We start from the raw sequence: 13,944 nt of genomic DNA, 5'->3' as shown, positions 1-13,944 counted from the left end.
TCACAAGTTGTTGTTTCCTGGAGCTCAGATTTCAGTATAGGTTACCTGAGGTGTCACCACTCCCCAAGTGCTAGACAAATAATGGAGGCTGGTATGGAGCTGAGGGTGGATGAGCATGGAGAAAAGACGGCTGGGCATGGTAGGTTCAGGTGTGGTCTCTCAGTTGCATTTACTTCTTCCTGGCAACCTCAGCAATTGGCCCCAGCAGGATGGATGCTAGAAATGAAGGCAAAGATGTGTGCCAAGATCTGCTGAACTTGTTGGTCAACATTCTCGACCAGGACACAACCTACTTGCCACTGACAGCTATATAAGTGAGGTGACTCTCGTTGCTGATGACTGGATATCTTTCAGTGGCTTCCTATCACTTATGTGTCCACTTTCTGGAAAGCTACAGATTCTTCCTAATTGGCTCTTTGGTTTTTGGCACTAGCAAAACCCACCATGTTGGAGTGGCAAGTGATCAAAAGACAAGGCCTTGTGGCGACCAGGGAAGCTCGTCTACTCATGCTTCTGTTAGCACTGATGGGTAAGAAAAACCACCATATTTTTACCTGTCTCCAACAGCTAAACCAATTGGACTAAACAACAACGAAATACAACAGTGAGTTTTAGAATCTTAGAAGGATGAGAAGACTCTTTGGTTTTGCTCCTAGCTCTAGGACAGAAGTGGTATTGCTTTGGTAGTGCAATGGGAAAGGGCTAGTGGCTATGGACACAGATCTAGAAGAATGAAGTCCAAGAAGGATGTCTGAGTCTCAGCAATAGTCCACTTTCCAAACTTTGAATTCTAGGTTGTTAGCATTGTTTTGTCCTGTTATTATCTAATAACCTTATAACAAATTCATTTACTGCCTTGTATTAGCAGCCTTTTAGATATGCATACAGAGGAAGGAAGAGGTGCCCATAGCTTAGTGGTATGTTTGCCATATTAAAGGTACCCAGTTTCAATCCATGGCACATCTTGTTAAACTCTGTCATTGAGTCATGGTCTGCCACTAAACTGTGACTGCAAAGACCTCCAAGAGCTGCTGCCAATCAGAAAAGACAATGCTGGGCTACATGGATCAATGGAGTGACTCAACTGAAGCTTTCCTTTTTCATATATATTAGCCTATATCTGGACTACTTCCCCCTTTAGGCATTCATTCCTTATTGCAGCCAGCACAATTGTGAAGCTGCTCCAGCAGCAGCAAGTGCAATGAGGGCAGAGTCCTAGTGGGGCTGTCAGTGACGCAATGGCAGAGGCATGGAGGAGATGGGGCAGATCTGCCACCTGAGGAAAATTGTTCCACCTTACCTCAGTGATACCTGCACTGAAGAAGTGGTGTGGGGAAGTCCGAGGCTTTCTTCAAAGGAGTAGAGAAAGCAGTTGAGAGGCAGAGCCCAAGCTTTGTCTGCAGAAGCACCCCCCGCCCCCCAGTTCATTCCCTAGCATCTCCAGTTAAAAGGTTCAGGTAGCAGAGGATGAGACAGACTTTCACTTAAGATGATGGAAAGTAATTCTAGAGTAAGTTTTTGGGGGTAGATGGACCCACTTTCTGATTCAATATAAGGGCGGGTCTAAATATTGTCTTGGGATGTGTAGAGTTCTCACATGTCTTTGCTCATTTGCAATGTGTAGCATCTGTAAGGAGCATGTTGAAGCTCCTGTTTCTTATCTACTGGACCACATTTCAGGCCCATCTAATCCAGCTTGCTGTTCTCACAGTGGCTAACTGCAAGCTTGCAAGCAGGACTTGAGTACAACAGCATCTCCTGTGGTTTTCTAGCAACTGGCATTCAAAAGCATTACTGCCTCTGTCAGTTGAGGCAGAGCAAAGCCACCAAGAATCCCATTATAGTTTGGAGTGCTTTCGTGCTCATTTGGAAAGTGTGCAACAGTTAAGTTCACATGGACCATGGTTTTGGAAGGAAGCTATTGGTCTGGTGCCGCAACAACTTCCTCTAGAGTCCATCTAGGATGAACACTATGGAAACAAAAAGAACTCAATGGCATTGCAGAGATGTATGTAAACTGCTCCTCCGGCTGAATGCTTTTAGGGACCTTAGAAACATAGAATGCTGGCAACTTGTTAATTCCTAGACACAGTACTCCAGGTGTAGTCTGACCAAGGCAGAACAGAGCAGTACTATTACTTCCCTTGATTGGGATCCTATACTTCGCTTGATGCAGCCTAGACTAGCATTAGCTATTTTAGCTTCTGCGTCATACTGTTAACTCATGTTAAGCTTGTGGTCTACTTCAACCCCTAGATCTTTCTCCTATAAATGAGCATGTGCAAATCTGTGTTTACAGCAATGCCCCTGTTATAGGATCTACCATCTAACTCCTACAAACCTGTCTGAAATTATTTATTCCCATGCTCCAGCCAGCTGTATTGCTGCACCTATTTTTTTAATCAAACACACACAAACATATGCAAATACAAAGATGCCTTAAGCATAAAACTTTTTTTTTAATAGAGCAATTGTGAAAATTTATGTAGGCTTAATCAATGAATTAATTCATTGACTATAGACCGCACAATTAATCACCCAAGGTTTCTGTAATGAGTTAGCAGCCTTCACCAAAGCATCTGGGACACTTATGTAAAGCTAATCTCTGATGATGTTGAGTGCATGTGCCAGAGGTTTAGCTGCCAGCCCAGATTTACCGCAGAATTTCCATGAAGTTCCTCTGCTCAGGACTGGGAAACAGAAGTGGAATTCTTCCAGCAGGTCTTGCATGCACTAGGTTTACTATATTAAAACATCCCTTTGAAGTCAATGCTATCCAAATAGTGTCGCCAGCACATGGGGACTATAGCTCAGTGGTAAAGCACAGGTTTTTCAAGCAAAAAGTACTAAATTCAATCCCTGCCTATACTCTGGTTCTTTCTGCATTTACTCTTTATAGTGGTATAGCTGCTGTTTCTTCTTCTTCTTCTTCTTCTTCTTCTTCTTCTTCAATTTTTTGGCATGCTGCCAAACGACATAGGATAATAGAATTGTAGAGTTGGGAGGGACCTGATGGCCATCTAGTCCAACCTCCTGCAATGTAGGAGGAATCCTGCGCACAGCCGGTTGGGCACTGACCTATTGTACCCATCATTATTCAACTAGTTTTCCAAAATAATGTACTCAAGGAAACGCTTCAACCACCCCCCAAAAATCTGACTTTTGTGAACTATCCAGAATGGATCCTGAATATTTTCATTAGTTGGGCATGTCTAAAGGTATCATTCTGGTTTCTTTGTGGAGGGTAGGGGTTGATGGGCATGGTTTTGGAGATGCCACTTCCCTCTCTCTGGTGTGAACTGTCAATCTGAGAGCTTAGTTCAGAGGACGGACATAGCAGACAGAGACAATGGTACTGAAGCAAAGTACTGCTCATGATAGCAATCATTAGCTGCAGACAAAGCCTCATCACATTCACCAGGTTCACCATAGCTCAGGCAGACACATAGTTCCTCTTCTAATCTCCTATACTCCCACAAGATTTCCTTTGAAGGTATGTCTTGATTGTCTGTAATAGCCTTTACCCCAACTGTAGTATATGATCCAGTGTGGGGGTTGCTTCTAAACACCAGACCAGTTCTGAATGTTCCCCGTGAACATTGTATACAAATTTCAACCAGCTGTGTCTTGAAATCCACATTACCTCACCCTTAGAAATCTCAACCAGATGGCTCCAATTTTGAAATCACAGCAAAGAGAATTTGTCTTTCTGCCTGAGGGAAGAGTTATGCCAAGCATTTATTAGTTTGCTTTTACTCCAGTTCTCCACAAACCTCTCATGAGTGGACTCACAAATCCTACCAACATCTATTTTCAGCTGCAAATAACTTTCCCTTGTGTCTCCATCAGGAGAATATATATATCTCCCAGTAAACCTCCCTACCTCCCTGGATTGTTCTAACATTTGCTTGATGGTCTATTAATTTTACAAGTTCTTGTGTCCTTCATTGGCATCAGGTCAGCCAGTGTTCCCTCTAATCGGTTTCTTAACACTCCTCCAGGACATATTTTCAGAAACATTCCTTCTTCCCCTTGCAGACATTAAATCATTCTGCCTCCCTTTATGTCTTATTATGGCTTTGCTTGGCTTTTTTGCTGACTGCCTCCAAGTTCTCTTTTTTTCTCCTTCCTCACCCTTTGATCTCTGTTGATTATTCCTGTGTGGTTGTGGTTTTGTAGAGATTCTAATCAGCGATCTTATAGTTGCCTTACCTGCTTTGTGCTGCCTTATAGCTTAACTGCAGCTGGTTGTTATTATAAGTAAAGCACTTAGACATTCTCCTATCCTTTCAACTGTAGAGAAACTTAATTTTTATCCAGTTCCCACTCTTTTTCCATAGTTCTTCTTCAGCTCAACTTTTTTCTTTTTTTTGTTCTCCCATCAACCTTGCAAAGTAGATTAAGTTCACAGATTTGCAGAGCCCAAGGTTACACTGTGAGCTTCATGCCTAAGCAAAGATATGAACTTGGATCTACCTTACATTCTAACCACTACATAACACAGGTTCTGAAACCTGTTCCCAGCTTCTGGGACAGGTGAACCAATGTTGTGAAACTGGGCCTAGTTGGGTCTAGATCTTTGGTCTGGCCTACACATGCAGCAGAATGAGGTGGTAGAATAGATGACACTTCTTCACATTGCAGGTGAGGGCTCCATTTTATAAAACACTGCTCCATGTCACAATCCCCTGCAAGTTGAAAATTCGTGCACTGAGGGCAAAGATTCTACTCTATCCCTCTTCCTGCTGAGCTTGGCTTCATTTTTAACACAGGGAAATAGTCAAAAATGTGATTCCCACCCACCTGTAGTCTGAAGTGCTACAGTCCATTCTACCACCTCAGCACTTGACCACTTGATTCCCATCTCATCTGCTGCTTGAGCAGGCCCAGCCATCTCATTCTGTGGCTCATTCTGCTGCTTGGTATTGCTGGGGTTAACCCTTTTCCTTTACATCACTGCAAATCCGTTGCCATTTCCCCTGGAGGTTTTCAAGTCAATGGCTGAATCTTGTAGCATGTGAGGCAATTGGAAAACATCTCTGAACATGTCTGATGTGCCTCTGAATAACTGCAGCATACCCTCCAGATCAAAATAAGGATACACTTGTTAATAAGGTAAAGGTACCCCTGCCCGTACGGGCCAGTCTTGCCAGACTCTAGGGTTGTGCGCCCATCTCACTCAAGAGGCTGGGGGCCAGCGCTGTCCGAAGACACTTCCGGGTCACGTGGCCAGCGTGACATCACTGCTCTGGCGAACCAGAGCCGCACACGGAAACGCCGTTTACCTTCCCGCTTGTAAGTGGTCCCTATTTATCTACTTGCACCCGGGGGTGCTTTTGAACTGCTAGGTTGGCAGGCGCTGGGACCGAACGACGGGAGCGCACCCCGCCGCAGGGATTCGAACCGCCGACCTTTCGATCGGCAAGCCCTAGGCGCTGAGGCTTTTACCCACAGCGCCACCTGCGTCCCTTGTTAACACTTGTTAATAGCGCCACCTGCGTCCCTTGTTAACACCACAGCGCCACCTGCGTCCCTTGTTAACACTTGTTAATAGTGGCAGAGAAAACCCAGACAGATGTGCAGGGTATATTATTATTATTATTATTATTATTATTATTATTATTACTACTACTACTACTACTACTACTACTACTACTATTACTATTATTATTATCATTATCATTCCTCCTCCTCCTCTTCCAATTTTCTCATAGCAAGTTAGGGGCATGGGAAATACCATTATATCAGATGAAACCATTGCTCCATCTCAGTATTGTCTATGGTAGCAGCATTGCCCTTCTTTTTTTACTGGCAGCCTCATACCCAGCATTGCTTGGTGCAGGCCCACAATCTAAAGTCTGGTGAGGGTGGTGGAGAAATGAAACCATTATAAACCATCCATTCTTGGAAGTTCTAAGAAACCCCCCAAAAATCACTGCAGTTTTCAGATCAATGGTTAAAATCAATGCCATTTTGAAAGGTCCTGACCACTCTTTCATTCAAAATGGTGTCCAGTTGTAGCCAAACATGTATGAAAATCTGCTCCTTGATCTCAGGAACCACTATACAAATTTTGCCTACTATATCTTATGACTTATAATGAGCAATCGACTTTCCAAAATATAAAGTAGATTTTAACTTATCCCACCATAATTTCAATTGATTTCATTTCAAAAAAGTCCATTTTTGGCCATTTCCTCACCCACTTCCACCTTTGACCCAGTCTGCTGCTGGAATGCTGACCTGAAAGGGTTGGCTACGTTTGAATCATTAAATGTTCCCCGCTTTAGGTCTACACTGCCTGGCAGTAGCTCTCTTAAGTTTTCAGATGAAGTCTTTCCTGGCCCAGCTTGGAGATCCACCATGTGAACAAGGCTCTTTTGCATGCAAAGCATGCACTCTAATCTACCAGTGACTTATGGTGCCAAGGATCAATGCCAATGCTTCCTCATCCATTATTACACTGTTGCTTAAGTCTCTCTTCTACCTGTTGTATGCTGCATTCATTTATTCTGCAGCTGCTTGAAATCTGCTGAATGAAAACCAAGGCATGTTTGTTCCTTGGCTTAATAATGCATGGTTATGCTCACCCAATTTTTCTGAGAGAAGTTCTAGACCCAGTGCATAAGGCAGCTCCTAGGGCTGGCTTAGCTACCTGAATACAGTTGTGAGACTCTCTCTGCCTCTGACTTCAGAGGAACTCAAGACCTGAGGGAAAATTTGTGGCTCAGTTTTTGTTGCTTCTCCTCCTTTTTAAAGCCAGACACTGAAGAGACCTGTTAGGAGTAAGCATGGATCAATGGTATAAAATAGTATGGAAAACAGCTTTATCAGAAAAACTAACTAATAAACTGAAACTGACATGGAGACAAACAGAAGAAGATGCCTTCACCCCGGTATAGTTCTTCTTTATCACATACACACTCCAACAAAACAACAACAATCTGCCAACAGCATACAAATCAATCTGGCTAACTTGATTCAAAAATACACACACACCCTGCTCACACACAAAAACCAAACCTCACTACAGCCAACCAAAGACAACCAACCACACCCTAAGCCACCCCAACCCCTCTCACCACCAAGGAAATACAACAAGTGAATAGTAAGAGAACCCATACAAGTAATGCTGACACAAAACCCCACACATACACTAAGTAGAAGAATAGAAGAATAACCACCTGACCCCACCCCACTTACCGTTCCCCCCCTTTCCTAACCTAACACTGTATGTCACACTAATGTCTCACAACAAATGAAACTGATGTGCAGAAAACACAACTTGAAAAAAGAGACAACACATGTATTTTTGTAAACTAAGAAACCTTTAATAAAACTATGTTTTTTTTAAAAAATAATACTAACAAGCAGAGAGATACCATCTTAACGATCCTGCACCAGACATGTGTCTGCAAGGAAGAGCCATTAATTGAGATGAAAGAGACATCATAATAGTTTCTTTAGTTGATTTTGATGATGTTATAATTGGGTTTCAGGGTGTTGCCAGGTAGGTGGGGGAAAGTAAATTACGGCTTTGCTAAATTAGTGTTCGAGAGAGAGGTTACTTTGGGAGCACAGGTTCTTGACTGGAACGGAAATTGTGATGCCACAGTACAGAAGGAGAGGCTGGTATGATCAAGACGGACAAGGTAGCATAGATGTCCCAGACAGTGAGGAATTATGAAGCATACCAGTCTATTGTTTCCCGATTGCAACTGGAGACATGGATGTATGTGGGCTGTTGGGATGAAGATATGGGCTAGACTTGCAGTCGGCTTAGCTGCCCCACCTCAAGCCCAGCTAGAGCCAACAATCCACATACAACCACCCTGTTGACCTGCCCCATAATCCTGTATAATTGCTGCCCACCTCCCAGTTAAAGGCCAAACAGAATACGTGTCTGTGTGCTGTAATTTCTGAGAAAGAAAAGAGAAGGGATTTTCCAGTCCCACCCAGGAGACAGGAATATGTATACAACAGGAGAAACTTTTCATTCGGGATTTCAGCTGAATGAGCTCCTTGTTTTGGTTTGATTCTGGTAGAACCAGTTTTTGTTGATGTCTACCATTTTACTAAGATCATTAAAAAAGAATTAATCCCATCCTCTAAAATGCTTGCACTCCCTCCCAGTTCTGATTCATCTGCAAATTTGATACATTAATGCAACCTGCTCATTTGTCAGGACTGATGTCAGGACATCGAGAGATCAAAAACATACCTAGAGAGCTTTTATTTGGCACATTCACTGGGAAAGGGAATGATGATGACTACTGATGGTCCATAAAGTTGTACACATTATTGTGTTGGCGTTGGGACGTCCTGGAGGGAATGTATGTTGCCTTTTTCAAGGATGCTTCCTGTCTCAAGAGCATTGGCTTGGAATAAAGTAGAGCTGCTGTTTGGAGATACAGTGCAGCTACGCCAATGAGTCTTAGATCCAGTGAATCTCATCGGATTTCTTGGCACCCTCTCACTGCTGTCTTGTCATGTTGCAGGTCTGCAAGAAGTTCAGGCTACCAGTGGTGAGTGTACATTTTCTGCATTTCTCTTCCTTCTGTTTCAAATGTATTGATGCATGTCACCCCAATCTCTGAACGGTTTGAGATTCCAGGGGTTGAAGGCTTTTATGCAGGGTTTGTGTTTTCCCTCCAAATTCAGCTTTTTCATTTGAAAATATTTGGCTCAGCCAAATTACTGGAATAAGTAATTTAAATATTTTTGCATGTCATGAGCCCAGATTGTTCATCAATAGATTGTTCATCCACAGAGAAGTCTTCTAAGGAGCTGTTTTGCTAGCACTGAGTAATTTTTTTCTCGTTTCTTCCTTGGGGCAAGTGAAGCACTGAATACCTTTTGATGCAGAGACACTGCAGGGGTGCCAACTAGAATAAATATGGGAGGCAGATAAGCCCTGCCCTACACAATTAATCACATGGTGTGGTGCATGCACATCATTTGAATGGCAGTTGAAATCAACTTTGGGGGCCCCAGCCCCTCAAATACTTTATTGGGGTACTGAAGGGAACTTGGCCCCTAGGAGTGGCTCCTATGAGAGACGGAATTCCCCCGCCTTTATGAGATTCTGCCCATTGCACCTATATAAGAGTCACTGCTGTTGGCTTGCTTTTTTCTCACCAGGAATAATGATGAAGATGGCCATACGATTACGTGAATGTGCTGTTAAGGTTGAGTCAAACCTGTCTCCACTATATTATCAATTAGAATCCATATGATCTCAGTGTCTCCTCTAACCTCATGGCAGTTTGAATGAATCTTTGTCCTTTCTTGCAGCCTGTGGGCGGCCTCATGTCAGCCTCAACCGGATTGTGAAGGGACAGGACACAGTGCCAGGGGAGTTCCCCTGGCAGATCAGCTTACAGCTGAACAAAAGGCATGTGTGTGGAGGGTCCCTCATCTCCGAGGAGTGGGTGATAACCGCAGCACACTGTTTCTATCAGTGAGTATACAGGGTGGGATGGCAAAATTACTGATGCCTTTGGATCCCCCAACCCAGAATACTAGATCTGGTAGAGTTGCCATATTTCAAAAAGTGAAAATCTGCACACAAAGGTTGTTGAGCATTGGGGGGGGGGGTGCAAACCAGAAACCAACATTGCTGACACGGGTTGCAATATATCTGGGTTGCAATATGTCCGGATTTTTCTGGACATTTAGCCAATTTCTGACAGGACACTGCTTCTGATTACAGTATTCCGGGTACATCTGGGAAATTCCGGATGTATGGCAATACTAACTCTGGCCTTTTGAGAAGGAAAGGACAGGCAAAGAAGTTACCACAGCTTGTTCTGGCTTGCTTTTCTCCCACCCATCCCCCACTCCACCCACAGGGTCAACTATCAAACTCACACTTTCTGAAACAAGATACAAACTGACACAGAGCAATCATTCAAAATGTACACTGATCCAAATTTCGCAGTGCAGTTCTCCAACAAAATTTGCTCCAAAATCCAGCCCCGAATACCATTCATTCACCTAGCCCCACTCTTTCTGACATGTTTCCAGGTTCAGGGATCTCTCCCAGTACCAGGTCCTCCTAGGGGCCAACCAGCTATCCAATCCTGGCCCCCAGTCATGCTGCTTGGGAGTGAAGAAGGTCATCGTAAACCCAACTTATGCAGGACAGACCAGCAGCGGGGACATCGCTCTTGTGCAGTTGACCAGGAAGGTCCACTATTCGGAATTTATCCTACCCATTTGCCTGCCTGATGCTTCTGTGAAGTTTCCTCCGGGCAAAGTTTGCTGGGTCACCGGCTGGGGCAACCTGCGTCATTCAGGTTTGTGTGTTTGTGTGTGTGTGTGTGAGAGAGAGGGGGGGGAGGAGGAGGAGGAGACAGGGGCAGGATAAGGGGCAGGAACTTGTGTGGAGGAAAAAGATAGAGTAATAACTTCACAATAGAAAGCAGGGTACCCAGTAAAATTGCTTTATATTAAATTAAAATCTAAATTTGAATATGAATACCCTATACCAAGGAAAGCAAGAGTGGGAGCGGTGGCACGGCGATGTCACCACCCTCAGGGATGACATCCAGAGCAGACTGCACCCCCCGCACCCCCTTCCTCCGCCAGTGACAGTAGGAGAGAGAAAGAAAAGGAGGAGTGGCTAAGAGACCCTGTTTGGTGTAGTGATTTAAGTGTTGTACTAGGGCCTGAGATATTCGAGTTCAAATCCCCACTCAGCCACAAAACCAACTGGGTGACAGTGGGACAATCACTCTCTCTCAGTCTAACCCAGTAGCGAAGCTGCATGCTCCGCTACTGGGCGCGGACAGTAGGCGGGGGCGTGGCTGGCACGCCCAGGGGCGTGGCATGCGTTCTGGGGGCATGGCGCCCGGCACACGGGGGTGCACGGCGCATGTCCAGGGGGCCGCCGTGATGGCATCCTACCGGAATAGTGGTCCTGGGGGCGGTCCGCTCCCTCCGCACTCCCGTTCCTCCGCCAGTGGTCTAACCAACTATATAAGGTTGTTAGTGAGGATAAAATGAATAAGGGGAGAAACATGTACACAACACTAGGCTATTTGGAGGGAGAGAGGATATCAATGTGATAAATAAATAAAGTGAATAGATTGGTAAATATGAGAAATGATGGGATGGAGAGGCTCAATGCATGTCACTGTATGTATGTGAGGAGACACACTCCCTCCCCAAAAGTGCATTTAAGGGGAGGATTGCTTCAGTGGTGTATGTTATTGTCATTGCAGTCGACCTTCCATCCCCACAAACCCTGCAGAAGTTGCAGGTGCCCATTATTGACTCCAAGACATGCAGTGCCCTCTACCGCACCAACATAGCTGATGGCCCGATCCCACGGGTGATCAAGGATGATATGATCTGTGCTGGCTTTGCAGAGGGCAGGAAAGATGCATGCAAGGTGAGAGTGCTTATCTGTTCGTTCACTTCTAAAAATGTGTGAATACTCCTCCTGATCCTCTATTATTGCTTGGCAACTTCTGCTGCTAGCACAGATGGATATTTGTGTTTATGTCTTAAGAGAGTTGAAAGTAGTTTGAAGGCCAAACTAGATATGACAGGAAGGCATGATTGCATTTAATGTTTCTTGGTTGTTGTTTTTTAAAAAATCAAATAAAAACTACAGAGGGAAGGGATCACAGAATGCAGGAGTGATTAGCTCTCCCTTCCCACTGTGGTTTCAATTAAAATTCAATGGCCTCCATAGCTGCTATTAGCTACAAGAATAGCTGCAAGAATAGAGGTGGTGCTTCAGTTTTGGTTCTGTTAATTTTTCATTTCCCCAACTCAATTCTCTACTCCTTCAGCTTCCAGCATCAGACAAAATGGACCCTGGCCTATTATTCTCCTTCCTAGGATAAAGTGGTATCAAACCAGGTCAGGGGTGGGGTGTAGAAATGCTTACCCCCCCACCCCCAGAAACATTTTTATTTCTCATTATGACATCTCTTCTTATCTTACTCTTTGAGATGCCGATGAAGCCAGCCAAGGCAAAGCAACTGGTTCGAGCAGTTCACCAGGTTTTTTATTTCAGATTCTAACCTCACAGACATAGGATCAGAGGCCTAGAAGAGACCCCACGGATATAATTCAGATTGACCACTCCCCCTCCCCCTCAAAAAAATATAACAACTGTCATGGCATGCTAAATTTCATTCACAACAGTGGGCATGGTGTGACACAACAGCAGATGTCAATGGAAATGTTGCAACTTTTTATTTGCATGTGTGCTTCTGTTCCCCTAAGATTGCCTCATGAAAACAGGGGGTGAGGTCGGGTGGGGTAAATAACTGTATGCTGGAACACTGCCTCAAGTTTCATCACATGCTGTGAACCACACAAACACCACAAAACTCCTGCACTTTTCAGGGTTTACACAGTTGCAAGCATTTTTGTTCTGGAACCAATTAATATAGGAATAAGTACGGAACTCCTGCTAGCTTTTCATGTGCCTTTTATGTCATGTGAAACAGCACATAAAATGCAGCAATCATTAGGTAAGAAAACACTGGGGACACAAAATAAATTGCTGTCTAAATGCAGTCTTAGTTCATTCTGTGGTGCTCTGGGGCAGCAAAAAATAGAATGGAAATAAACCAGAACATTTGTGGTATAAAAAGTTAGGGGATTTCAGCTGAAAGTCAAGGGATGTGCACTCACTGGAAATGGTAGGTGACTGTTCCAAATCTTCTGCACACAGAAACAGTACTGAGAGTAGGATTGTGTGTGACAGCTCCAATGGCATCATGGATGCAAATCATCATGAATGTGCATTAAAAAGAACATCTAGGGGGCCCTCAGTGTTCAAAACTGAACTCACCACTTTATATCTCCTAAAATACACCTGCTGTTAATATTAATAGAGGACCTTGTTGGTGATAGCAGCTCTGCCATTTATTGCCCCCATTATTCATTTCTGTTTCTTTGTTTCACAGGGTGATTCTGGGGGCCCCATGGTATGTCCAGTTGGCCAGTCATGGGTCTTGGCTGGCATTGTGAGCTGGGGTGAAGGATGTGCCATTGAGAACCGCCCTGGTGTGTATAGTCGGCTCACATACTACCAAAAGTGGATCCACAGCCATATCCCAGGCATCCAATTTGTCAAAGACCCAAATAGCCATGGACTACGCGAATGGCGTGACATACATTACTGGAGGTCAGACACCAGTGGGCAAAAGCATCCCGGAGTCCACTTACCTTCCCACGCCTCTTCTCTCAGTGCCAACCTTCTGATGTTCTTGCTGTGTCTACTGATTCTCATATAGCCAAAAGACAGCGGGGAATGCATTTCCTAACAAGCAAGATTATGAAACAGAAGGATGCCATCAAGCTTTTCACTGACCTTTCTGAGGTCTGGCCTTAATTCCCAGTGAAGCATCGCCATTAGCTGTACCAAACAAGCTGGCTTTCATTATCTTCTTTTTCAAAGGGGGGTGGGGGGAAGATCATTATTTTTATTTATTGTTGAATATTTTTTTTATTAGAATTACTGCTTTCTCTGATGTGAGAGACATTTCAAGAACTTCTAGGCAAGACAAGCAAACCAGTTAAAACAAACATTGTTCTTCAAATGCAAAGGATGATTATTAATTTGGGTAGAAATTAGGGCTTTATTTTTATATTAGTGCATGGTCAATGAGGATTTTTGCTGGCAGTTTCTTACTTACCAGTACAAAATGTGGTGAATATTTCCTTAACTTGTCAACTTCCTGTATGTATTACACACACACACACACACACACACACACACACACACTGCATTTCATCCTGGTTTAAAGTTTTCAAATGTGACTCTGAACACTGGATTTAAATTCTGGAAATACTAAAGGTTTTTTCTCCATTTTGAACCTATATTTCAACTGGCCATATTTGACAAGTCTTAAGCCAGAGGTTGACAGAATCATATTTAATTAGTGGAACTTGCATTTTTTTTTTTGCAATCTTCTTTTT

At 43.8% G+C, this 13,944-nt stretch overlaps 1 protein-coding gene across 1 annotated transcript; it reads left to right on the top strand.

The window, feature by feature from the left end:
* Positions 1 to 366: 366 nt before the first annotated feature.
* Positions 367 to 13,706, top strand: LOC308571889 (serine protease 27-like). Its single transcript, XM_081167508.1, has 6 exons — positions 367 to 529; positions 8,499 to 8,525; positions 9,295 to 9,460; positions 10,027 to 10,298; positions 11,226 to 11,395; positions 12,930 to 13,706. The coding sequence occupies exons 1-6, from the start codon at positions 445 to 447 to the stop codon at positions 13,257 to 13,259; spliced, it is 1,050 nt and encodes a 349-aa protein (XP_081023634.1). The 5' UTR covers positions 367 to 444; the 3' UTR covers positions 13,260 to 13,706.
* The last annotated feature ends 238 nt before the right edge of the window (positions 13,707 to 13,944 follow it).

Source organism: Podarcis bocagei, assembly GCF_964188305.1.
Source record: "Podarcis bocagei genome assembly, chromosome: 13".
Taxonomy (NCBI): domain Eukaryota; kingdom Metazoa; phylum Chordata; class Lepidosauria; order Squamata; family Lacertidae; genus Podarcis; species Podarcis bocagei.
The sequence above is the reverse complement of the archived record's forward strand: the minus strand, read 5'-3'. Positions and strand labels throughout refer to the sequence as shown.